The sequence below is a fragment of the Oryza glaberrima genome, chromosome 1 (genome assembly GCF_000147395.1).
Source record: "Oryza glaberrima chromosome 1, OglaRS2, whole genome shotgun sequence".
NCBI lineage: Eukaryota > Viridiplantae > Streptophyta > Magnoliopsida > Poales > Poaceae > Oryza > Oryza glaberrima.
In genome coordinates, this window is record NC_068326.1 from 372,180 (window position 1) to 399,855 (window position 27,676).

Here is a 27,676-nt window from a genome sequence, read left to right on the forward strand (position 1 = left end):
ACCATAATTATGTTAAGGCTGCACATTTTTTTAGTTCGTTATCGAAGAAATGTGAAGGGTGCACGGCACCGAATTGTCCCATTCGAAGAAGGTATATCCATTACCAAAAGAAAAGTAAAGGAAAGGAAAAAAAAAAAGGAGATGTAACATGAAATGGGCCGAGCTGTGAATGACGCTGAAGATTCACATATATGGGCTAGGATTGGGGCCACGGCAGGCAAACAATGGCCGAGTAAATTCACTTTCTCTTTTTTCCCTTTCTCATCATCTCTCAAGTGATAATAATGAATCCAAAACAAAAGGTGATATAAACAATAGAGTATGCATGGCGTAGATTTCACGTTTCCATCGAAGTTAGTTTGTTGTGCAATCTACTTATGCTGTTGCAAACGAAATTCACTTGCAATTGTAGTATGCTTGGATGGGACGACACGGCGTTTAACTATATATATATCTTCAAAGATGACAAAAAAACCCTTCAATTTTAGTAATAAAACGGAATCAAAGTATACACATATATTCTCTTCTATTTTTTGGTCAAAAGGAAAAAAGAAAACTCTGTTTTTCATGAATATGCGTGATGCTTATGGAGAAATCCACTTATTTTTATTCAGGATTAGAACACAGACAACATAGGCCCTGTATAAGAGGGTTTTAGATTTTCGTAGCACACTTTCCAAACTGCTAAACGGTGTTTCGTGTGAAAATTTTATATATGAAAGTTGTTCTAAAATATCAGATTAATCTATTTTTTAAGTTTATAATAATTAAAACTCAATTAATCATAAGTTATTAACACCTCGTTTTATGTAAAACACTTAATTTTTATCTCCATCTTTATTTTTAAGAGATTCAAACAGAGCCATAGACTTCACTACTCATCTTGTTCGTCGTTTTAGTTGGTGCTAAGCTTCTGTATAGCAGTATTTCTAACGTAAAATAAAGAGTATAGTACAGCACTATATTTTTTTAATAATAAATTTAATTTTAAAAGCATTGATTTAGGATAAATCTAAAATAGAAAAATGATGAAGAGGTAGTTATTCCGATCGAAATGGCAAAAAAGGCGAGGAGGCTGGGTCATCGTCTTCCTCGTGAGCGTCCGCGCCCACCCACCTAACCCAAAGCCCACCTCGCCTCCGCCTCCCCTCCGCCTTCAATTTCCACTCTCTCCTCTCCTCTCTTGGACTCCACTCGCCCTCGCGACTCCGCCCCCGCCATGGACGCCCTCGCGGGGCGCCTAGCCGCGGCCTCCGTCTCCGACCACCCCTCCTCCTCCTCCGCCGCCGCCACCGATGGGGCCAACGCCGACCACCTCCTCCACGTCATGCGCGCCGTCGAGGGCGCCGAGGCCACCATCCGCAACCAGGTCTACCTCTTATCCTTTCCTACCCACGAACCTACCCTTGCAATTCCTTCCTCATCGCCTCTTCCACAATTCCCCTCCTGTCCCACTCCCAACTCGCCCTATTTTATTTCCGCACACCACTGAAGTAGCTGATTTTGGGTTTCCATGTTTTTCTTTTCTAGTTGGAAGAGAATAATCGCCTCAAAGAGGAACTGATGCAGAAAACGCGACAATTGCAGAGGATTGTAAGCCTGCTTTTTTTTTTCTTTTCCTTTTAGCTATGTATATGCACAAAATGTAGCCATGTAGTAACATCCAGCGTCTTTCAATTTTTGGGATCAGCGGGAAGATGCTGCATCCCAAGCTTCTTCCAGTGGAGTAGCCCAAGACCGCCGCTCATTCGTTGCTACTAAGATGGATGCGTCAAGGTCACTTGCCAGCGCTGCGTCCTCAGATAATTCCCGCACCCCCTCTGCCCTTCACCACAATGGCGCATTCGAAAGTGGAGAGCCTTCAATGCAGCAGACCATCAGGCAAAACAATGCCCTGTCCAATGGAGCATCTAAAAGATCATCAGGGGAGCAGCCTGCCCTCGACAGCACTGCCGTCTCACAGTTCTCTACTCCATCCTCCCATTCCCTTTCTCCTACTAGGTAACTCACCTGACCACACTCCATGTTTTCCCTACCATTTTTGTTGCCGGGGAAAAAGAACAACGGTAGGCCGCAGGCCTTCCTTTTGTGGGATGGTCTTGTTTGCTTGCGATATCCTGACAAAATAGAAGCCCTTCCACACAGGCATAGAAAAGAAGGCGAGCATGATCCTAGGTTGAACCTAGCTGGACAGGGGTTATTGCCTGCTTCAGAGATGGCCTCGAACATGTCATGGAAGCAGGTCAGTATAAGTTGCTTGCAAATGTCATTTGTACCTGTATCATCCATCATCCCTAATGAAGATAATTCCTACGCAGGATCTTACTGCTAAGATCAAAGAAAATGAGGAAGAGATTGCGCAATTAAGAAAACATCTTGCTGACTACTCATTGAAGGTGGCCTTTTTTTTTTTTTACAAATGGAAAGTACTTCATTTTTGTTGCCTTTACCCTTATTACCTGACTACATAATATCCCTGACAGCAAGCACGGATACTCGATGATAAATATATGTTGGAAAGGCGCATTGCTCAAATGCGGATGGTAGGCCATTTCTTTTTATCATAAACTATTAGTCACTTGGAGTAACTAGTGAGTATATCATATCATCTCAAAAAAAAAAAATCTTTCAGGCATTTGATCAGCAGCAACAAGATTTAATTGATGCAGCATCAAAAGCTTTATCATATAGACAAGATATTATTGAGGAAAACATCCGTCTGGCATATGCAGTGCAGGTAGTTCTCTGTCACTGGAAATTTCTTTGAAATTCGATTAGTATGTTTGTGTTATATTAGTCAGGCTTATTATGCTTCCAGTCATACTTCAATACCTTTCTGCAAAATTTAAAAAACGTGCAGAAATGATCATAGCACGTGTAGTGCTTTAATGAATGTTGTTTTCTGTGCTTACTTGACCTTGTCCCTTGGTGTTATAGCTCAAAATTGTTAGGAACGCGATGCAGAATGAAATAACTGTTTTTTAATCCATATATTTACAACAGTTTTTAGAACTAGCTGTTTGATGCAAGGTCTTGACTAATGGATTTTCCTGTGGTCTATACCAAGGTAGTATTTGTTGAAAATTTCTGTTTATACCTCTATCCTATGGATACATCTTAACATTAGGTAGGATCATTCATTGCCATGGCCCATGGTGATGTTCATTTTGGATATATGCAGCTCTTACTATTCTATGGGTACATCTTAACATTAGATAGGATCATAAATTGCCATGGTGATGTTCATTTTGGATCTATGCAGCTGTTACTATAAGATAAATCAGGGCTTGTAGTTAAGATTGTAGTTGTTCTTCTATACTATACTGAGTTTTGCTTATGTCACTATATGCTATAGGCTGCACAACAAGAAAGGACAACTTTCATATCTTCGTTGCTGCCTCTTCTGTCTGAATATGAAAACCTGCAGCCTTCTGTTCTTGATGCTCAATCCATCGTCAGCAATTTGAAGGTTTGCTCTTTTTTCTAATATTTTTCCTGCCGTTTATTGGGGGCAACATCGTATACGTTAGCAACTAGAAATAAATTTCACTACTGAATGCAAATGGCAAAAAAGGGAAAAGAGATCAATGACATTAATTTCATCTGAGAAATATGCCATACTTTCATTATTGAAAAAGCAACCTAAGCATTTTTCTTTTTTAAAAAAAGGTTCATAACACACGATCAACACATCAAGTTGCTTCTGTTCTTGTACCTTATTGAGTTGAATTTTCACTAAATGTGTCCCTTTCTGCAGGTTTTGTTTAAGCATCTGCAGGAGCAACTTATTATTACTGAGGTGAGTCTCAATAAGCTAAAGCAAATATGCATTTACTTTTCCCATAAAGAAAGAAGCGATTTATTTTCAGAGCCACTAGGGGCGGGCAGTGCAAGTGTACCCAATAGTGTCCCTCTCGTGCATGCAAACTTACTACAGAAAATTTTCTGACTGAAGTTTGAAGTTTCCTTTTGTGCAAATTTAAATGGTGCAGGAGAAATTAAAGGAGTCACGTTATCAGATTACTCCATGGCAAACTGAATTGGCGAATGATACCACTCTTCCTGTACACTCACCTACAGATCCTCTTGGAAAAGCATTGGTGACTTCAGTATGGCACTATACTCCTTGAGTTCTTGTCATAACTATTGCAGAAATGCTCTAACCTATTTACTTTTTCAGAACAAAAGCAACCTCGATATTGTGACCCAGACACCGTACCCTCATATACAATCTCCAATGTCTTCCCCTGTTCAAGTTAGAGGTGATTGGGGTGTAACAGGGAACAAAAACCATCAAGTTATTCCAACTGATGTTCCTCCAAGAAATGTTGATCATGGTGACATGGGAAGAAACTCTCTTTCAAGCAGGTAGTATCTTCTTTAAGTGCTTAATATTGTACCTTCCTGACTGACTTTATTCTATCTACCAGCGTTGCCTTTGTGCATGATGAAATAATTCCATTCTTAAGGTAGCAGCTATGATTGCCAGTTCTTGACCTATGTAAATTGGCTAGCAGCTTCTAGTAGTCATTACTCATTACTTGAATTGCTTTTACTAATTTCTGATATGTTACACTCTACTTTCTTTAGTATGCTACAATCATGAAAAATTCAGGGATGTGGGAATTTGCTACAAGAACATTTCATTTCTTTTTGAGAAAATCTAAGAAATATCATTGAAAAGCTCTCAATTCCAAGAAATGCCATCAACAAGTGCGAGTTCCATGAAATGCCTTCGTGCAAGCGACTTTGTCCTAGAAATGCCATTGCCATTAGGGTTTCATCCATCCCACACCGTTAAATGCATTGTTTATCCTATAGCACTTAACGGAGGACTGCTAACGGAACCCTAACGGCGATGGCATCTCTGGGACAAAGTCGCTTGTACGATGGCATTTCTTGGAACTCGCACTTGTCAATGACATTTCTTGGAATTGAGCGTTTGTCAATGGCATTTCTTGAATTCTCTTTGTTTTTTGTCGCTGCCGCACTATTTTCAAATAGCTAAACTGTTTTTGAGGAAGATTTAATAATCATTTTTCTAGTCAATAATTTTTTTTATTATATAGAGGCATCACAAGAACATTAAACATGGTATAATTTATATTTAATAGCTTAAAATTCAGGAGGGATGTTTCTGCTCAAGTATCTCAGCATGATCCACATTCTGTCCCATTGGACTTTGAGCCCGAGAATCAAAACCCACCATTCAAGCGCCTTAGTAGAAGTGACGTATCGGATGCTTCGGAGGGTGCTGAAGTCCAACATGCACGAGAACATTCTGCTCATTGGGGTCATGGAGACTCAGCTAATTTGGTATCCGGCATTGAGGATACAAACCCTTCATATCCGTATCTTCCTACTGTTCTTGAGGAGCCTGGATCTTCTTTCTCTGAAGGTAATTACTATTAGAAATAAATTTATATATTTGTTTAACACTGATGCAATCTGATGATATATTCCTCTTTTATGAATATGTAGCTGCTGAGGATGATCCACTGCCAGGCATAGAGGGGCTTCGAATCACAGGTGAAGCTTTTCCTGGAAGAGAACTCCAAGCAAGCGGGTACTCCACCAATGGAACCACCAGTTGTAATTTTGAGGTGCTCTTCGTAATTCATGTCATTCCACATTCTGGATAAAAGAACTTCTACCTTATATTGTTCATATGAGTTTCAAACTTTCATGGCAATCTCACTGTCCATAAAATATATTTTCCTATGTGCAGTGGGTGCGCCATTTAGAAGATGGCTCCGTAAATTTCATAGAAGGTACTTTTTTTTGTGACTTTAGCTCTGTGAGCTTGTCACTTGCATTAAATAGGATTCTATGATTTTCGAGAAAGTTGGGAAATAAATGTTTTCTGCTGGCATAGGAGCAAGACAACCTAACTATTTGGTTACTGCCGATGACGTGGACACATTACTAGCTATTGAAGTACAGCCCCTTGATGATAGAAAAAGAAAGGTAATTATTTTGCGATGTGGCTGATTTTTTTATGTGTGATACAATGTTGCATTCCCCAAAACTTCTGGTAATTATGAGGCTATATGCCTATATATCTTTTCTATGCCTTCTGAAATGGCACTAAAGACAATACTAGCTGTTTAGCATCCTTAACTCCATGGAGTCATGGAGACTGAAAAAGCGCATCTAACGTACAGGATTAAACTTGAAATACAAGAACTGAGGTATTTATATAATTGTATTTCTCGAATGCTACTGAACCCAGCAGTTAAACCTTTACTTCTTTTATGTTAATCACCAAAGTAGCTCTATATTTCTCTTTTTGCTCATTCAGTTAGGTCTTATATCAGATTAGCCCAGGGCACTATGATCAGTAGTTCATGTTTCTGGCCGCTGTCAATACTGACATTGATTTTGCTATTCCATTTATATGTGGAAAAGATCTGTATTAAACCCTTATTCACGTTCGTCTAATCACCCTGAACTATGAAACTATTGACCTGAAACTACCTCCTTAGCCCTGAAACCATCCTGGTTTTCACTGTTATGGATCCCCTTACTTTATTTCTAGTTTAACCTCCAATCCTCCATCAAAATACTCTTATATATAAAAATCACCACCGTATCAGCACAAACCAGGTGGTTGGGGGCTAGGGGGTATTTTGTACTGTTTTTAGTTCAGGGTTGCAAAGTAAATGGTTTCATATTTCATGGTGAATTAGGCAATCGGAAACTTCATGGTTGTGATTTGGACCTTTCCCTTTATGTTTGTGGAGATCCAGAGTTCTAGTTAATGATACATAATCCAACCTTTGATGTTTATGGAGTTTCTTTGTTTGGTTTCACTGGGACACCATGTAAAATGAGTTAGGTCTGTTGTACAGTTAAATTTCTTATGATTAAACTGATTTTCTGTTATTACTTCCAATGTTAAGATTCGTCCTTTTGTTTGAGTTTCCTATTGCAGGGGGAAATTGTAAGGTTTTACGCTAATGATCAAAGAAAAATTACTTGCGGTAAGTATATGGAACCTTTAATTCCCAAAAGAGTGATTATTTCTGGTGATAAGTGTTTGACATAATTCCACTCCTAGAGGGAATGTTGAATCCCCTATATATCTAATTACCAAAAGAGTGGTACTTCTGATATTCTGTTTAACTAATAAAAGTTTTCCAATTATGTGATGATTATTTAAACTAAATAGCAGCAGCACATGTTTTGCACCCAACCGACTTTGAATAAACCATCTTCAATGCAGATCCTGAAACGAAGGAGCTTATTAAGAGAACTCTTGAAACTGGTCATGTATCTTATGAAGTCCAACTACCTGTATGTTCTCTATTACTTGGAATTATCTATCAAAAGCATTCTCACTAATTTCTTATGATTTCATGCAATTATTTCAAATGTTAAATCTTCTTATAGCAGGTGAAATTTTTAGATATGTGGGAACCAGCTATTTTGGCAATAAAGAGGGAAGGCTACAGTATCAAATGTACTGGTCAGCGTGGTGTTGTTCTCACAGAGAAATTTCAGCAAGCAACTTCTGTACGTCCTTATTCCGTATTCTTTAGCAGTACATCATTTGAATTTCAGGAAGTAGATCTCATTCTAAAATTGTGAGCAAACTCTGTTGGTTCCTTCAGTACCTGGGTAGCATATTGGTTCCCCCAAAATGATGGAAATAAACCCGTTATAGATGGATGTAAATAAGGTTACCTTGAATTCTGGCCAGAGACAGGTTTTGTTATCTCATATGGGTTCAAGATCTCAGATTTATTAGTCTGAGATATGGTTAGCCGCTAGATTACACTTCATCTAGACAAATTCATGTCTTTCTTTGATGCATTGTCTCTCATGCTATACATGAAAAGAAAAATGTAAAGAATAGGCCATGATCTGGCCTATTTCTGTTGTCCTAAGGAAATGGGAACAGTTGAGCTTCTTTCCTGATGAATTGTCTTCACAAGCTTGATGGACCCACACAGAAAAATCTGGACAGGACGATTAAATGGTGTGCACATAAGTCATAAGTGTGATACTGCAAGTACTATACTGAGACAAATTGTCTCCCATAATAATTTTTTTCTGCTGCTTTTGCTAATTAACCATATTATAATTTTTGTTCTGCAATCATGTTTTGTGTTTTTTGTAAATCATTGCGGTAGACATACAAAAATGTGGTATGATTGACAACAACTTTTGTTCTGTCTTTTCCAGATTAATATTCCTTACGGGCGTCCAACAGAGTTCTTGATTACATCTGCTGATGGTGTTGAATATAATTTAAAACCGGCAGAAAATGCACTGTGAGTACCCAATCGAGCTAGTGTTTGCATCATTATCAGCAGCCCAAGATCTATGAATAAATTAACATTAGTATTCATTATTCCTTACACTATATGTGTCTTGATGTGCAACTGTACTTCTGATTTAGCAGCATGGCTCCCCCCTACTGCTTTCCCTACAAACAACTCTATGGGTCATCACTTCTTGAAACATCAGAGTTAAAAATATGTTGCATATGTCTAATAGTTACTTCTTAAAACTTGAAAGGAATGCCTCAAGGTCAGCAGTGCCAGACTGCCAGCTCATCGATCTTGTCACAAAGCCCTTGTTGTTTTCAGTAATGTGGTCTTCTATAGCTGTCTGATCAGCGTGTGCAAGCCGACCTGACCGTGCCCTAGTGTGTTCATTCTTATATCTTTGAAAGCATAGCAATTTAGGATATACTTACCTTCTAAGTGTAATCAGTGGAGGTTTATACCAAACTTGAATTGAACACCCTGTCCTTGGTCTTTTACTTTATTACTGCTGTGTTTATTTTAGATTAATGCCAATCATAATTCATAACGAACATACATAAAATACTGCTTATCTTGTGTGCTCCAATTTTGCAGGCCGCGGGATACCATTGTTCTGGTTTTAAGATTGTTCAGAATTATGGTATGAGCTTGTTATCTCTTGTGCAAGACATATATTAGCACCTCCCTTCATTATCTTATCTTCATTCAACATCATCGAGTGGGTCATCATGGGATGATGGCCCTCCACTCTATTCAAGTTCATAACCGAGTATTATTTGACGATTAGCATGTTTGAAGAACCCACAGTAGCATTTTTCTCAAGAGAAAAAAATATGAAAAAAAAAGATAGAGAAGTTAAGTGTACACTATCAGCATTCACTAGTAGGCTACTAGTTGTGTGGCTGGCTGTGCTGTTCGGCTTATGTTGTGACAAAGGCTAATATTATCTTTGGTTAATTAAGTAGGCGGATGTTAATTTTACAGCCCTCTGTTTATTCTTCAAAAGAAACGGCATTCCCAGCCATCATGGGGATCTCTTATATAGTAGCACTTTATCTAAAGATAGGGCACTATGAATCATCACGAATTGTTTGTAAAGAGCTGTGTTGTCAAAGTTCATTTCTTGTGTTCTCCCCCAAGGTAGCATATCTGAATGGTGACTAACAGGTTAACCGTAGAGCCAGGATTAGCTGCCTGACTTGATGAGAATATGTCGTCTCACGTTCCTTAAATACTGATGTGAAACATCATGCATTTTGCAGGCTGTTGAGAAGAGGAGAGGAAGAAAGAAGAGCCTTTTCTTCAAGTAGGTTTGGCTCCTATACCGTGGTGTATAATTTGTATTCGTGATTCGCTGGATGTATGTAAGCGGGTGATAGGTTTGGCATATTCTTTCGGCTGTATCTTCTGCTGTAAAGGTTCATAGGCGATTTAAACACAAGGGCCCCAGGTGATGGGAGTTTTCTTCTTTTTTTTCCTTCTTCCTTTTAGAAACATGAGTTTTGTCGTTGCAAGGGATGGAAGCGTGCCGCTGATTAGAATTGAAGCTAATTTGTGCTAATAGAATGGGAAAGATAAAAAGTCCTAGGATGCTCTGGAAATATTCCCTGTATCGTAGGGTAGTGACCATCATCAGTTCACGGGTGACCTCCCTGCCTGCTGGTTACTTCCAACGAGCTTGCAATTTTGGAGATGACGCATAGCAGTACCTGAACATGTATACAAGTATAACTGATGTATCATCTGCTGTGTAATTATTTGAGACGAAATAGACTTGCAGTAATTTAAGATAACAAGGGCATCTTAGTTATTCCAGCGTGTACTGTACTGCTGGAAGAAAACACTTGCATTATTAGGCAGTTGTGCGTAGAAATAATCGTGGGTTGCAGTTGTGTCTACATCCTATGAACATTCTGTGGATGGTAACGTTGAGGCAGGCTATGTCCACACCACACTACACTTGCCAAACAGAATGTGAATGCATTTAGGTCGTTGGTGAAATAAAAATTTTGGGGTGTTACATTGTATGTTTGACCAGATGTTGGAAAGAGTTTTTGGACATGAATAAAAAAACTAATTTCATAACTTGCCTGGAAATCACGAGACGAATCTTTTGAGCCTAATTAATCTGTCATTAGCACATGTGAATTACTGTAGCACTTATGACTAATCATGGACTAATTAGGCTCAAAAGATTCGTCTCGTGATTTACATGTAAACTGTGCAATTAGTTTTTTTCTTTTTGTCTATGTTTAATGCTCTATGCATATGTTAAAAAATTCGATGGGATGTTTTTGTAAAAAAAATTAGGAACTAAAGAGCTGATCAAACATCCAAAAATTTTTATTTTACGAACTAAACAGGGCCTAATCAAGGCCTTATTTAGATTTTTACTCCTGGCCTTATTTAGATTTTTACTCCTGGCTTGCTCTCGGTTGCTCTCTGTTCGGAAGTCAGTGTTCCCAACCGGAACAGTGCGCACGGAAAACGGAGTGGTCCATTAGCGCGTGATTAATTAAGTATTAGCTATTTTTTTCAAATATGGATAAATATGATTTTTTAAGCAACTTTTGTGTGAAAACTTTTTTAAAAAAACGCACCGATTAGCAGTTTGATAAGCGTGCGCGTGGAAAACGAGGCGGAGGGAGTTGGTAACAAGCCCTTCCGAACAGAGCCGCTCCAAGGCAAGTTTTGCGTCAGATCTGTATTTCAAAGCGATGGTCCATTGAAAAGGTATCACCGCTGATTACTTTTGTTCTGTTGTTCACCTCTTGCAGAGTTCTACTCTGCAGTTATTTGGGATGTTCTTCTTTGCTACAGTACTTAGCTGCTGAGCGTTCTGGATGTCTTTTGATCAATACACATACTCAGGTTGTGCTCCTTAGGATGTATTTCCAGTGTTCAGTATGTTGGCACCGAAGTATGCTTCTTTGTGTTCTTATTCTGATTATAAAATAATTTCCAGATGTACAATGCAAAGTAGTTACTTTGGGCTTTTGACTGTAGAGACATAAGGATTAGGTTTATGAATTTTGTGTTTATGTTTCTTGGTTCAATTATCTTTTATATGAATTACAGAGGTTTAGTACAAGGTCCATGGATTGACTAAGTGTCATGACCCGAGACCATGACGGGATAAACACCGCCGGGAAGATAGCCGGGCGGCGTCGGCTATTGGAGAAGGGATGTAGATTTAGGCTAGGGAGAAAAACATTATTGAGAGAGAGAGATTAGACTAATTGATATTCATTGCTTGCCTGATAATAGACACAATCCCATCCTTATATAGATGGTACAACTTGACCCATAAGTAAAAATCTAATCCTAATAATCTTCTAATCTTATCTTTAACTAACTAATAATCTTCTTATTGTATCTCTAACTAACTAATATTTTTATCTCTAACTTAATTGGTATTGGGCTACCTATAGGCCTTGGCCTACGGCCCAATGCCCATGACACTATGCTGTTAAGCACCTACTTCTAAATCTCTGCATAAGTTACTTTTCAGTATTTGTGATATAATCAGACGGTGACATTCACTACTACTTTAGTCAAGCTTGGAAGAACAAAGGTAAGTACATGGAACTGAAAATGGCCACTTGGAGATGACAGCTCCATGGTCAGCTGTTGTGGCTGCCATTTGATTTCCCAGTTCCCTCTGGAAGAAACAACCAGCAAAAAGGAGGCTAGCAGGAAGCAGCAGAAAATACTAAGCATGATCTATTTTCCCATCATAGCGCTGTTTAGAGCATGCTTTTTTTTTTGGTTCGTAGGAGAAATTTCAGAAAGCAGAGCATTGCAATATCAGAAATTAGGCTTATTCCTTTTGTTTGACCTCCTGTGCTGTTTGATATTTAATTTTCTAGGTTGATCACTAGCTGATGTCTTTTCATTTTTTTTAATATGTATTTCTGACTGGGTTGAAACCTCCCTTTCTTAAAAAAAAGGAAATAATTGGTTACAAACCATTAAACTGGATGTTAAGGTCGTATGGCTTGCTCAAGTTGTTTGTGCAAATAACCATTCTCTCAAGCTGATGAAGTGACTTGAGTTCTTTTGTTGCCCTAAATATTTCTCTTTTTGAAGAAATTAACTTGCAAGTGAATGCATTTTGTATGAACATGTGAAGGAATATGAGACTAGGAAGAATACAAGGTAATAGATGCCTACCTCAGTACCTCACAGTTTTTGTCCGCAGAATTCTGAAAATATGGGATGCATTCTTCAGATTTCTTTACGTCAAATGGAACACTGTAATTCTGATGATGTGGCCTTGAGAGTCTGTTGTGAGTCATTGACTCATCAGCATTTATTCATGTGGATTTTATTGACTTGTATGGCTTTGTCATCTCAAATGTGTCTTTCCATGGACTGATGCTTTATAGAAATCTATAGACCAATACTGTTTTCTGAACTCAGATTTGATTACAGAATGGAAGGACTGTCTTGGATATAAGCTTATGTTTTGAAAGAGATTTCAAGTCTTATGATTTGGCAAAGCTTGTTTAGTTACTTTCGACTAACACTATGTACACATTGATGGGCGCGGAGTGAAGCCGCGCTTATTCATCTAGTTCCACAACAGGCGCAAAACAATATGCATTTCTGAAAACTAGAAAATCTAAATGCTGAATTGACATCACAAAATCAGAAAAGTGCACACAATTGTTCATGCCAAATCACCCTTGCTCAGATCTGAAAACACAGGGACATATCACTTTGTTCATTCCACAAAATCACCCTTGCTCAGATCTGAAAGCACGGTGTCTAAGACATATAACTTTGTTCATTCCACAAATCACCCTTGCTCAGATATGAAAGCACATTGTCTGAGGAAAAAAAAATCTGAGATAGCACACCATCACTCCCCATTCGAATCAACACACAAAAATCAGAAACCATGTGGCTTCCTTGTTGCGGAAAATAAACCAACTCACCTTGTGAATCATTGTGGACTCTTTGTTGCTTGCCACCAGTTCAGAAATCCTGGGATTCATGATGAGAATCGGTTGAGAAGACTTGGTCATCTCAACCACCGGCACAGGGATCGCCACTGTGCGCGAATGGCTCCATGGAAGCCTCGCCGACGATCGCCAGAATCGCCACGAGTACCTCCCCGACCGCCGTGGGGACAACAAAACGTGTCTCGCGGACAAAACACAACGACCCTCCTCCCCCGCGCTCTCTGCCAAGCCCAAGGGTAGCGCGAGGGCTCCTCCCGCCGGAGAAGACGACGACAACATAGCACCCCTGCTGATGCGTCACCGCCACCTTCTCTCCTCACTGACAGGGGAAAGCTCCTTCTCTCTCACTTTCTCCCGTGCGTGGCGGAAAAAGAAAATGGAAAGGGGGATATTACTGTTTTTTGAACTGTAGCGGAAAGAATGGGCTGAAAATATATGACGCGAGGCGAGAGTCCCACCACTGCTTGGCTGCTGGGCTTTTAGGGCATGCAATTGCTTGGGCTGGAGCACAATTCCTTGGCTAGATCACGTTGGGAGCACACGAATCTTCAAGGGAGATCCAATAGCTAAAAAAAGACTGACAAAGACAAAAAGAAAAAAAACAGCAGGCTGCTAGTTAGCAATTCCCTTCTTTTTATTGGCACGGACGATGGAAACGTTTGAAATTTTTTAAGTAGTAGAGATAGAGAGAAGTACTCTCTTCTCGTTCTGTACTATGCTTGTTTATTTTGATAGTTGATTCATGACGATAATGATAAATAAGAATCCAACTCGGCGTCTTTCCGCACGGGAGTTCAGAACATGCTTTGGTAGGATGCTGCTTCTCCTTAAATCCATCTCCTTTGGCTTCCCCCTCTCATGCCGTTTCCCTAATCCCGGAGTCTACCTACCCTACCCCTCTCGCCGCTGCCGCCTCTCCATCCTCTCATGGGCCATGGGTTCTATTGCTTGCGACACCGCCCGCCGCGATGATTCCATTGACGACACGTACCATGGCGTTCCTGTCACCGACCCTTACCGTTGGTAAGTACTCCAGTCTTGCTTCTTGGGGGAGGTATTTTATTTTGCGTAAATTGGAACCATGCCATTATAATTTTATAAAGTTTGAGATATGCCATCGGTATCTCAATGACATGTAGGACCCACATGAGTCAATGACATGTGGGTCAGGATGGCATATCTTAAATTTTACAAAAATTATAATGGCATGGTTCCAATTTTCCCTTTTATTTTTGGCTACTTATGTTGTGCGTGGTGCGCATGCAGGCTGGAGGACCCAGAGTCGGAAGATAACAAAGAATTCGTGGCAAGTCAGGCGGAGCTAGCAGAGTTCTGTGCTCACGGGCTGCGCCGACTGTGAGCTCTATGGGTGTTTGTTCGGAGAGTCCGATTTGAAAAAGCTGTAGCAGATGCTGTAATCCGCGATGTAACCGCGCCGCATCGGCTGCCTCCGTCCTCTCCGCATCTCCGACCCTAACCCTAATCGCTGCCCGCCGCCGACGCTCATTCTCCCCCGCCCACGTCGCCAGCGACGTCTGCCTCGCCGGTCTCAGCGCCACCGCCGGCGATCTCGCCCGAATCCCCGCCTGGTCGTCTCTCCCCTCTCCCTCGTCGCACTACCCTATCCCCTCTCCCTCGCGTCCCCCGCCTCCCCTCACCGCTGCCTCCGTCAGATCTGCCCCGCACGAGCCGCCAGCGACGCCCGCCTCATTCGCGGCCTGGGAGCAGTACCTACGGCGGGTTCGGGGGTCAGCGCCGGCTTGATCGAGGCGTGGCCCGTGCTGACCAACGGCGTCGCCGCCGCCGCTATCATCACCGGCACCGACCTCACCGAGAGGTGGGATTCTCTCTCTCTTCTCGCCTGTGTCAGTATGTCTCTTTTCGTCTCTGTTTTCTATGCAAATATAACATGTATTTTCCTCCTATACTGAAATTCTAATGATTTGTTCTCTGGAGTACAAATATTTGCAGAGATGTTCAGTGCGTTTAGCAAAAAATTAGGCCGTCATACAATAAGTGTTCATGCTGAGATACGGTCAATTTGTTTCCTGTCAATTCTGCACTAATATGATTTTTTTTACATCATTAGAATATGAAATCTTATTGATCTTGGACTTGATATTTGGATTACTCCATATATACTCCTATTATCTTTGGTTTATGGTAAAATGGGACAGAGCGAGAGGAGAGCAGTTCCACTCTCAGCTACTAGCTTACCTTAGCTATGAGTTGATCATATTAGCTATGGCTGTTCTATTCATTGCTTCAACTGCTCCAAAAATTTCTTTCACCGTTATCCACAATTAGTCTACTTGTTTCAAGCAATGGAGAGGATGGCTGTTACGCAATGTACCGAACTCGTGATGAACTTTACTTTGTAATGTTAAGTGCTCAACTTTTCTAATTGTCATCTAACATGATTCAGTCCCCTTCGCCGCGAGCAGCCGTCACGTCGTCAGATCCTCCTCCACCGCTGTCCATCTGCCAACCCCTACGCACCCACCGCCGCCATCTCCGAAAGGTACAGACCCCCCCTCCTCTATCTATACCCCGCCATCTTTCTGTGACCTATTTGATTTTGGCTGTGATGTACGAGCAGACCATGGACATTCGGCATTCTATTGAATGCTGCAGAAACTTTCTGCCACCCTGTTAATCAAACAAATTTGTAGTCAATAGTAGGAAACTATTACACCAATATGTTATGCTGCTGGATTTGTTTATAAAACAATTACCAATCTGTTTCTCTACATTGCCATGCCTATAGGGTTTTAAATAAATTTGTGCTAACAATATTTTTACTAGATTTAGACCAAAGCGACGATCCCCTTCATTTATGTTGCCTCTTTTCCAATTAAAGGAATTAACTAAGTTCTGAATTTTCAAGAGACTAATTTACATTTATGGATGATAATATAATTTTGATAGTTTATTTCTCATGTTTAACCTTGAATCATTTGTACTAAAAAAATTCTCTGCCCATTAATAGTCCCGGCGCTGATCTTCCGTCAACGTCGTGACTTTCAACCCCGCAGCCGATCGTAGGAAGAGGCCTCACCACTTGGCAGTGCCCCAATCTGTTCTTGCGTCCGCTGACGGCGTGAACGCGGGCGAGTTTGGTCTACGGCTAGGCTGCAGAATTAAGGTCTGAGCCCAATCCCCGACCTGCTCCACTCATTTCATTGGTGTATTTGTTTGATAAATTATTAGAAATGTCTATAAAAATGATGGACTGAAGTTGAATGGGACGTGTGTGTATATACATTATATAGCAGTGCATGAAATTTGATTATGTCGAGATACTTGCTGCCGGCGGATGAAGTTCGATGGTTATTATACTTCATATTTGGTTCCTTACAGTTATTTTGAAATTAGAACATTTGTCTCATTTATTTGCTTGATCCCATCTTCTTGCAGGCTACAGCCATCCTGGGTTTTTTTAAGTGCTGCACTTCTATATATATATCTAGGTAAATTTCAACCCCTAATGTTCACTTTCTCCGAGAGAATCCATTTTGTTTGCTTTAATTTCAGGTAGTATATAACCTGTTCTGATGCTTCTTGTGAGATTTCTTGTCTGATTGATTTTTTTTTTGAACATATTAGCAAATATACGTGTGTCACTGCGTGTTTTGATATTTGATTTAGTAAATATCTCCTATAATTTTTCACTGCCATCACTCCAGGAATATTCAACTTATGCTTGTCATATTAAAAAATGAGGAAAAACAATATATTAGGATATTGTAAAATAGCATGTTGGACCCCAGTAGAACCTGGGCGCCGTGAAGGCCATGGTCGCAAAGCTGATTATACACAGGAGATGTAAAAGTTAGCCTATTAAGTTGAACAAATCATATTGTTTTACATTGTTTCAGACAAACCTGATCTGAAGTTAGCCTATTAATATTTTATCTGAATTTAACTTTAACATTGGTTATCCAGCGACTATCAAGCATCACCCTTAAAAGTGTCATTGATAAAAATGAATTATACTTAAATCTGACCAATTTGTCACATAGCTGATAATACAAATGTGAAGCGTACTGCACCGATAATAGTTACATGGAATATGTAGATTCTCATTGCCCCTAGCTGCTGACAGTCTAACTCCTTAACATTCATATTCATTCTCATCTTGAGGTTGGTCATTTTGTTTGCTCTGTACCTATGAGATTTCCCCTTGCGCTGTGAAACATATGCCATGTCACTTCATGGCAGCAAGCTGAGGCTTTGTTCTGATTGTAGGTTCAATATATCAAGAGGGTGGAACCTAATTGATAAGTGTGCACCAGATCGTGGTCAGACTAATTCACGGTAAGGCTGTGTCTGTTTTTTAACCCTTGATATATAGTGTATGATTGTGTTGTGTTGGGTGTATCCTGGAAGAAAAACAAATGCATGTCTGAGATTGTTTCTTCGAGATTATTAAAATTTAGTTGTCAATTGAGATTGTAACTATGGTCTATATTACATTAACGCATATATATGCTTATAATTTTTTTCCTTTTTAATTTTTTTAGATGGTTCGTCCATACAACTTAAATGAACATATTTAATTCATTCATTGTATATAGAAATATAGGGCGTATAGACCGTATAAAATACCAACCACGTGCAGGAATTATAATGCCGATATGTATACGCATACGCACGCCACTCAAAGTTTTATTGTGCCTACGCAATATCATAGTGTTGTACTTTACGTTACATATATTTGATGTGCGACATGAATTGAATAAAAGTTCAAATACACAGATCATATAAAAATATTTTTTGCTAACATGAAATTTTATAAATTATTTAAGACAAAAATAAAATTGCAGCATAGCGTTTAGCACAGGCATATTACTAGTCTCCTTAAATCCATCTCCTTTGGCTTCCCCCTTTAACACCGTCTCCCTAATCCCAGAGTCTACCTACCCCACCCCTCTTGCTGCCGCCGCCTCTCCATCCTCTCACGGGCCATGGGTTCTGTCGCCGGCGACGCCGCCCGCCTTTCTTATCCACCCACTCGCCGCGACGATTCCGTCGTCGACATGTACCATGGCGTCCCTGTCGCCGACCCTTACCGTTGGTAAGTACTCCAACCTTGCTTCTCGGGGGAGGTCTTATATTTTTTGGCTACTTATGTTGTGTGCGGCGTGCACGCAGGCTGGAGGACCCAGAGTCAGAAGATACCAAAGAATTTGTGGCAAGTCAGGTGGAGCTAGCAGAGTCTGTGCTTGCGGGCTGCTTCGACAGGGAGAACCTTCGCCGTGAGGTCACTCGCCTCTTCGACCACCCGCGCCATGGGGCGCCGTTCCGTCGCGGCGACAAGTACTTCTACTTTCACAACTCCGGACTCCAAGCCCAGAGCGTGCTCTACGTGCAGGTATGCCATCAAACTCGATTAATAAAGCATGCAGTCGATCTAAGGTTTGGAGCTTTGCGGGACATGTTGTTGTCCTGATGATGTGAAAATAATTGGAGATGGGTTTCAATAGATTTCGTGAATATACATCTTGACTTTAGAAACTACTGTGCTGTAGGAGCTGAGGCTAGTTCAGTTGGTGAATGTTGCAATGTATACATCTCTATTGCCTAAGCCGGAGACCTCTTTGGCTTGGCTGCTTGCACACCTAATTCTTCTTGATTAAATTGAATCTAGTTTATTAAAGTATCATTAGTTCTCTGATAAAATTAAAGGCAAAATCTATAGTCATGTGATTGTTTGTTAGTATGCAAGCTTTGCGATACTCATTCTTTTCCAACCTAGACAATGTGCAATTGGACAGGACTTATTATATACCAACTGTGCTTGTGTAATATTTGCTATTCACATGTTTTGGTTCCTTTGCCCACCCTTCCTTAGCCTCGATGAGTAACATTAGTGGGCATTTGTTCCAGTTTGATTTTAGGCAAGGAAGTCCACCCTACCAAGTCTAGGCTAGCAAATGAACCAAACATGCTTTACATAAAAATGAACCCTGTGAGAATGTTCAAATCTCATAGTCAAGTTCCACAGCACTGAGCAATGCTGATTGTTTTGCTTTCTCTGTCATATTCATGCTTTCAGTTTCTCATAAGATTATTTGGTGTTCTTAAAATAAAGAAACAAGTCCACATATTCCGTTTAGTATTTCTTTACCCTTTTTCGAGTGCTAGTTTTGTTTATGTTTGAATTCTGTCAATAAAAGGCTGCATAATTGTCTTGATTCGATGAAAGGGTTAGAATGAATATAGCATGTACTTATCAATTCAGGATAGTTTGGATGGAGAGGCGGAGGTTCTTCTGGATCCAAATGCACTAAGCAAGGATGGGACAGTTGCTCTTTCGACGTATTCTGTTAGCAAGGATGGCAAATACATAGCTTATGGCCTAAGTGAAAGCGGCAGTGATTGGGTCACTATTCGTGTGATGAACATTGCTGATAAGCAGACTTTGTCTGACAAATTGTCTTGGGTGAGCAGATGCAGCTTGTAACTATTATTTGAAATTGTAGTGCTTATGTGTTACCTATTGGTTCTTATAACCAAATCCAACATATATGTTCCATCAATTATTGGTGCAGGTGAAATTCTCATCTATCAGTTGGACCCATGATGGAAAAGGTTTTTTCTATGGTCGATATCCTGCACCCCGGTAGGTTTACAAACTTCTGTATTTCTAATGTACTGTAATAGATTGCTTAGTTTCTCTTACTCCTTTTGTTAGAGAAGTGGAATTGGATGCTGGAACTGAAACAAACATTAATCTTAATCATGAGATATATTACCATGTCGTGGGATCTGATCAGTCCGAAGATATATTATGCTGGAAAGATCCTGAACACCCTAAGTATTCCTTTGGTGCATCGGTCACAGAGGATGGAAAGGTAACAACACTTCCTCTCCTTCCCATTTGTGTACCAGTCATATCTATATGCTTATTTACTTCTTTCATCTTTTGGATGAGACTACAAACTTGATTCCTCTTCTTCTATGGTTGATGCTTCATCTTCTAGTTTAAATGACAGTACAGACAATTTTACTACCTGAACTTCTCTCGAAAATATTTTATTCAGTCCCTTGCTTCTGATGGAGCTTCCTGCATTATCTAGGATTATCTTAATTTCTCAAGTGCTCACTAGAATATTTGGTGCTTCTTGGCTTTCTACATGGCAATAAATATTACATGATCGTATAATGGATTTTCTCAATCAACATGCATGCACTCATAGCACTACTTGCAGAGACAACATAATTCAAGTAGTAATAGAGTAAGATAAACATGTTGAAGAAGATCCATGCCTTGCTCACAGAGGCCAGCTCCTGTCATGAACCTACAACTCCTTGGAACCTTACATATACCTGCTTGTCTAAGTGAACTAAACAACTAATACGAATAAATACTAACAAAACTCAATCTATCTATCTAAACCTTACTAATCGTGCACTTTTTAGGAGCTCTCAAGTCAACCAAAAAGATCTAGCCGTTGATATAATAAATCATAACATCACAACCATAGATCGTAATATTTTTAACAGCCACATAAATCGGATCGTAGAATCCTATATGGTTTATAAGTAGGAAATATCTCCCATAGATGTATGGTCTTGATGTCCGATCCGACAAATTAGGTCCATAGCAAACCAATAAACCGGTGGAAGTTACTCCTATCTCCTAATGAATAATCATGCATGAATACATATTGTTGTACAACCCCTGATGCTTGAATACGTATTGATGTCCAGCAAAATAGTAGATCCATAGTCATAACAATTAATTTCGGTAATCTCTATCTTTGTGTAGAGAACAAACTATTTCCTAATTAATCTTCCTCCAAACTAAATAAACATACCATTAAAAATAATATGCACTTCATTTTATTAAAATTTAGTAACTCCAAAATTCTAGATTAAAAAAATATGATGTTTTTTTATTTTAATTACGAAATTTTGATTTTTTTTAAATAATGTTGAAACTGTTAGTAAGCTAAAGTTGACGTGCACTTTTAATCTAAATTACTACAATTTAGAAAATAGCCTGTGTATGTTAAATTCTATATATGTACAATATGAATAATAATAATAATAGTAACCCACACAACGCGCAAGTTGATGACTATTATAACTTAAAATTTCTACAGTTGCTAGCTCATGGTTATATATGACATGCAAAAAGAATGAATCTTACCTGTCGTCTAAGTGAAATAAATAGCCAATACGAATAAATACCAAATAGAGCTCAAAATTGCTTGCAATTTTTATAGTAGCTAGCTCATGGTTTTATGTGAATGAATTGCAGAAAGAACAACTCAAACCCAAGGTCCTGAGCAAACATTATGGCTATTCAAAGATTTATTTGGCTAAAAGTGCAAAAATGATTGCATATTAGTTTCGGAATCCTTATTTCATCCGAATTTCAAAATCTCTGTGCAAAGGCTTTATATGATGAGGAGTATAAAATGCAATGGGCAAACCCGTTTTGAACCACCTGAAATGGAGCTAGCATAAATTAGTTTTGGAGCTTGAAATTAATTGAATTTCCAGTGTGAAAATTATTGATTTTCTGAATTTTGCGAGGGTTGAATATTCCATTGAGTTCATTGCATTAGCATTTCGTGATGGATGTTGCAGTAGAGTGTGATCTTTATGGTCTACATGTTTGTTGCACCAACCTTAAAAAGCAGAGTATCTCTTCACATCTTTAATTAATGACTTTTGTCTAAATCTTTTAATAGCCCACAAAAACAGTTCTCTTATAACCTCATCTTTTGTTGACAGTACATCATACTAGGTACTTATGAAGGTTGCGATCCTGTCAATAAGCTATACTACTGTGAAATTTGTACTCTTCCTCAAGGGATAGAGGGGTTCAAAAAGACAAAGGGGATGCTTCCATTTGTCAAGCTTATAGATAACTTTGATGCCCAATATCATGTTGTGGCCAATAATGGTGATGAATTTACATTTTTGACCAATAGAAATGCTCCTAAGAACAAGCTTGTAAGAGTAGATATCAAGAAGCCAGAATTGTGGACTGATATTCTTCCTGAACATGAAAGAGATGTGCTCGAATCAGCTGACGCAGTTAATGGTAACCAGTTATTGGTATGTTATATGTCAGATGTTAAGCATATTCTGCAGATAAGAGACCTTGTAACTGGGAACTTGCTTCATAAGTTGCCTCTAGAAATTGGTTCTGTTTCAGAGATCTCCTGTAGACGGGAAGACATGGACGTCTTTATTGGCTTCACAAGCTTTCTTTCCCCTGGTATTATTTACAGGTGTAACCTCACATCTGCGATCCCAGAAATGAAGATATTTCGTGAAATTTCAGTTCCTGGATTTGATCGAACAAATTTTGAGGTTAAGCAGGTACATGCCATCACTGTCTTAGGTTGCCATATCATTTTCTATACAAAGAATACCAATGAAACTAAATACTTCGTTAAAATGTGGTTTCTAACTGTTTTTGGTTTTTCAGATTTTCGTCAATAGTAAGGATGGAACCAAAATTCCTATGTTCATAATGTCAAAGAGAGATATTGAACTTGATGGATCACATCCAACTTTGCTATATGGTTATGGTGGATTCAACATAAGTCTTACTCCTTCTTTCAGTGTTAGTCGTGTTGTTTTATGCAAGAACATGGGTTTTGTTGTCTGTGTTGCAAATATTCGGGGTGGTGGGGAATATGGGGAAGAGTGGCACAAAGCTGGAGCACGTGCGATGAAACAAAATTGTTTTGACGACTTCATTGCTTGTGCTGAACTCCTCATTTCTGCTGGTTATACGAGTTACAGGCAGTTATGTATTGAAGGTGGAAGCAATGGTGGTCTTCTGATTGCTGCTTGTGTTAATCAGGTCATACAGTAAACTCCTGTTTTCTACAATGCTTCTTCAGTCTGTATAAGTTATCTTGTACTCCCTCAGTAGAAAAAAATATGGGTGATTTTGAAAGTCTTAAAAGACAAGCTTTGATTGTTGATTTCTTAATACATATAGAACAAAATTTTATGTAAGCTCTTTGAATATCTATTGATATAGTTCTTTTGCTTGAAATGCACTTGTTTGACTAGAGTTGTTCAAAATATGAATGTAGTAGTTATGATAGCATACTATTGTGATGTGGTTATAATATCATCCTATTGTGATATCATGCATAAATTTGATTTCCTGTCTTTCAGCGGCCTGATCTCTTTGGGTGTGCTCTTGCTCATGTTGGTGTTATGGACATGCTCCGTTTTCACAAGTTCACCATTGGTATTTCTTTTGTTCTGCTGTGTATCATCTTTGTTTTACCTGTATATTGATGCATATTATCAGTGGATGCTTCATGTTTTTTTGTAGGTCATGCCTGGACTACCGACTATGGTTGTTCAGACAATGAAGAGGAATTCCACTGGCTTATCAAGTATGGAATATCTGTTATTTCCAACACCACTTTTACTAGAATATGTGTTTCAGTCATTAGTTCATTACTCCAGTGATTGCTGGTCTAGTGGGCTATGTAGAATACTGCTACACCACTTTATTCTTGAGGTTTGAAAATTACAATTTCGTAGCTGACAGTTTCGGAGTTATATGTGCTGTTCAGGTCTTTTAATTGAGAGTCCAGTAGTGCTTAATTATCATGTTAATTTCTTCATTTTTCCTGCTTAGTCTGAATATTCCTAGACTAAATTCTTGCATATACGTTAATCCACTGAGTCCATCATATTTAATTATTTGTGGTGATAATATTTTTCTATCCAATTTTCCGTCTCGGCAGAAAAAAGGCATCCAGTGTTCCAAAAGAGTCTTTTTAGTCATTCAGTAATAGAGTTCATTGTGAACTCTGACCAAGTTGAACCTTCCATTTTCCAAAGTCACGCCATATCTTTTTTCAGTGTTTTATTAGATGTATTACACATCTATGCTGTACTGATGAGTGGTGAACATGTACTAGATATTCCCCCCTTCATAATGTGAGGAGACCTTGGGAGCAAAGTTTTGTTAACTGTTGTCAGTACCCAGCAATCATGCTGTTGACTGCTGATCATGATGATCGTGTTGTGCCATTGCACTCATTGAAGTTGTTAGCAGTAAGTTACATTTCTTTATTCCATTTCTCTGCATTTTCATTTGAATACAAAGCATCCAGTCCACAATATAAAAATCATTGGTTCTGTTAGGCATAAGCATATTCAAAACTGAAAATTATCAACAATATTTGAATGTAGTGCAAAACGTAATGAGCATGGTTGGGATAAAGGCCCTTAGACCTAGTCGAGGTGTTCCTGGACCCAAATGGTGTGATGGTGCCATGGAAATGAGGATGTGACTAAAGACTCTTTATTTATTTCTTGCTTAAGGAGTAGATATGCGTTTCCATCCATATATAAATGTGACAAGACACTTTAAGGAACTTCCAAGATTATGGAAACAATACAAAATAAATAAAATCTGAACAGCCCATGTGAACAGTACAACGCTTGAATAGTAATCATGCACGTGACAAACAAATATTTTGTAAACGTTGACAATTTTATAGTGAAGAATCTATAACATAACTGGCCTGTTGGTAGGATCTCTTTATAGATTGTGTAAATGCAAGCCTGTATTCTTGTAATTGTTGAGCCTCAAAACCTTTGCTTTAAGCCTTCCAGTTTTGACATCGTCTTCCACATAGAGCTTGCTTTGAAGCCCACTTGACAAAGCCAATCCAATTACTTAAGTGAGAAGCTGAAACCAAATCTGTGGGTTTGACTCATTTACCATCCTGGGTCCACCAAGATACTTGGCATCATGCTAGTAATGATTACCACGCCATGCTACTCCTACTTAGTTAAAGTGCGAAGACATTGTGTGTAGGCCTTTACGGCCCATTTGGTTGGAGGGAGTTTTTAGGAGGGATTGGGAGTTTAGAGGGATGAGGCTATGGGAATTTTGTTTGGTTGGGAGACATGGGAATTTTGGTGGGATGGGGATGGGGAATTGAGGAATGAACTCCCTCCTTTTCAATACCTGGGTAGGGGGTGGGAATTGGGAGGGAATTCCTCCTTTACTTCGCCTAAACAAATCTCAGCCATCCGTTTTCATTAATGACCTAATCTCCAACTAAACTCCCTATCAATTTCCACCACCTCTACCAAATAAGAGACTCTGATGAAAAATCATATCCCATCTTAATCTCACCATCAATTCCCTCGTGTAAACTCCCAATCCCCTTCCCTCATGTTGCCAAACAAGCCGTTAGGGAAGTATTGGGAAAGAATGGTTATTTCATGCCAGTTTTGGACAGAAATTGTCAGGAATGACACGTTGATGGATAAATGGCACAAACAAAAAGAGGAATTTGATTGAGAAGTAAACAGATAGGGGTCTTTGTAAAAACCAAATTTCATGTGTGGCGTGTGACAATGATAAGTTTGGTGTGTTTCTGTTAACTGGAATGTCAAGCAACATTGAGGTGCTCTGAAAGGATTAATCGGATTCTGATTATGTATTTTTATTTTGATACATTAAACAGTTGTTTGATTTTCTAAGCACTGTGATTATGAAAGTATTGGATGATGGATTAGTCGTTCGATTTCCTAATGTGGTTTTTCACCTCTCTAGTTTTATGTTCTCACCCCTTTGCTTCTCTTGTTATTCAGACACTGCAGTATGTCTTGTGCACTAGCATTGAGGATACACCACAGGTCAATCCAATAATTGGTCGCATTGACGTCAAGTCAGGGCATGGAGCTGGCAGACCAACTAAAAAAATGGTTTGTCCAATTCTACATGTACCGCCATAGTTTCATATCAATATATTTATGATGTTTGCAATCTATTGCAGATTGATGAGGTTGCTGATCGGTATAGCTTCATGGCGAAAATGTTAGTTGCGTCATGGACGGAGTGATTCATTTTGTCCTGCATAAGTTGGAGATGGTGAGCATTGGGCACGTGCAACGGCGCAAGACAGGCCCTTTCAAACAAATGATCTGTGCAAGAACTTTGTAGGATTTTTGTTTGACCATTTGGAATGAAGGACTGGAGCACTCAAAATCTTTTGGGATTTCTTTGGAATGGCCCAATGTATGAAGATTTGAGATGAAAGTTAGCATGAGGTGTAACCTGTTAGAAAATTTCTCTCTCGAATTTCTAAGTTTTTTCTGTGGTCTGTTTTGCAATCCTCCAATTTACACTTCCATTTTATATGAAAATCATACGTTTACGTTTCCTCTATGCTTGTGTTTTCTCTGTTACAAAGGAGTCCACAACAACCCTCCAGACAAACGTGCGCACTAAAGTTTTGCTGTAAGCTTGGAAAGTAAACTTTGTACTCCATCCAGCCTATTAATACTTGTCGTAGTGCACTTTGCCCAGCTGTGTTGTCAAAGTTCATTTCTTGTGTTTTCCCCCAAGGTAGCATATCTGAATGGTGACTAACAGGTTAACCGTAGAGCTAGGACTAGCTGCCTGACTTGATGAGAATATGTCGTCTCACGTTCTTAAATACTGATGTGAAGCATCATGCATTTTGCAGGCTGTTGAGAAGAGGAGAGGAAGAAAGAAGAGCCTTTTCATCAAGTAGGTTTGGCTCCTATACCGTGGTGTATAATTTGTATTCGTGATTCGCTGGATGTATGTAAGCGGGTGATAGGTTTGGCATATTCTTTCGGCTGTATCTTCTGCTGTAAAGGTTCATAGGCGATTTAAACACAAGGGCCCCAGGTGATGGGAGTTTTCTTCTTTTTTTTTCCTTCTTCCTTTTAGAAACATGAGTTTTGTCGTTGCAAGGGATGGAAGCGTGCCGCTGATTAGAATTGAAGCTAATTTATGTTAATAGAATGGAAAAGATAAATAGGCAAGTCCTAGGATGCTAGTGACCATCATCAGTTCACGGGTGACATCCCTGCCTGCTGGAGTGCTGGTTTACTTCCAACGAGCTTGCAATTTTGAAGATGATGCATATATAGCAGTACTTGAACATGTATACATACAAGTATAACTGATGTATCATGTGCTGTGTAATTATTTGAGACGAAGTAGACTTGTTTGAATTTGGAGACAGCAGGAGTAGATAAGATAAAAGGAGCCTCTTAGTTATTCCAACGTGTACTGTACTGCTGGAAGAAAACACTTGCATTATTAGGCAGTTGTACGTAGAAGAAAGAATCTGGGTTGCAGTTGTGTCTACATCCTATGAACGTTCTGTGGATGGTAACATTGAGGCGGGCAATGTCCACACCACACTTGCCAAACAGAATGTGAAGGCATTTGGCATAAAGGTCAACTGGAACTTTCAGTTACTCGTAGTAATTGAAAGGAGATAACGTGGCATTTACACGCATGTCGTATGACGTATGGCTGCTAATATCAGCAGCAGTGTTCATGCTGCTTGCTGTTCATGAATTAATTTAGCTGTCCATCCCTCCTATAATTGCATTCTTTTTTAGCTACCCCTCCTTCGTTACCTATAGATGGAATTAAAATAG

General features: G+C 39.3%; 2 protein-coding genes across 6 annotated transcripts; both read left to right on the top strand.

Moving 5' to 3' along the window:
* Positions 1 to 1,073: 1,073 nt before the first annotated feature.
* Positions 1,074 to 27,529, top strand: LOC127785459 (uncharacterized). Of its 5 annotated transcripts, none has more exons than XM_052312921.1 (21): positions 1,074 to 1,369; positions 1,531 to 1,593; positions 1,691 to 2,001; positions 2,146 to 2,242; positions 2,319 to 2,396; positions 2,484 to 2,543; positions 2,633 to 2,737; positions 3,356 to 3,469; positions 3,758 to 3,799; positions 3,993 to 4,109; positions 4,181 to 4,368; positions 5,115 to 5,398; positions 5,482 to 5,603; positions 5,729 to 5,771; positions 5,876 to 5,967; positions 6,935 to 6,983; positions 7,226 to 7,296; positions 7,393 to 7,515; positions 8,188 to 8,276; positions 8,868 to 8,913; positions 26,725 to 27,529. In XM_052312921.1, the coding sequence occupies exons 1-21, from the start codon at positions 1,220 to 1,222 to the stop codon at positions 26,770 to 26,772; spliced, it is 2,292 nt and encodes a 763-aa protein (XP_052168881.1). In that variant the 5' UTR covers positions 1,074 to 1,219; the 3' UTR covers positions 26,773 to 27,529. The 5 variants fall into 5 exon arrangements, with proteins under 5 accessions (XP_052168881.1, XP_052168875.1, XP_052168889.1 ...); XM_052312915.1 differs by lacking the exon at positions 26,725 to 27,529 and adding an exon at positions 9,536 to 10,300; XM_052312929.1 differs by lacking the exon at positions 26,725 to 27,529 and adding an exon at positions 9,536 to 10,300 and having other exon boundaries at positions 7,396 to 7,515.
* Positions 16,242 to 26,421, top strand: LOC127785486 (uncharacterized). The gene is made up of 15 exons (XM_052312951.1): positions 16,242 to 16,385; positions 16,658 to 16,710; positions 17,489 to 17,557; positions 18,153 to 18,317; positions 18,395 to 18,614; positions 19,485 to 19,685; positions 19,795 to 19,865; positions 19,938 to 20,097; positions 21,989 to 22,582; positions 22,692 to 23,072; positions 23,396 to 23,471; positions 23,559 to 23,622; positions 24,157 to 24,292; positions 25,847 to 25,960; positions 26,032 to 26,421. The coding sequence occupies exons 4-15, from the start codon at positions 18,208 to 18,210 to the stop codon at positions 26,095 to 26,097; spliced, it is 2,193 nt and encodes a 730-aa protein (XP_052168911.1). The 5' UTR covers positions 16,242 to 16,385; positions 16,658 to 16,710; positions 17,489 to 17,557; positions 18,153 to 18,207; the 3' UTR covers positions 26,098 to 26,421.
* Positions 27,530 to 27,676: the final 147 nt, after the last annotated feature.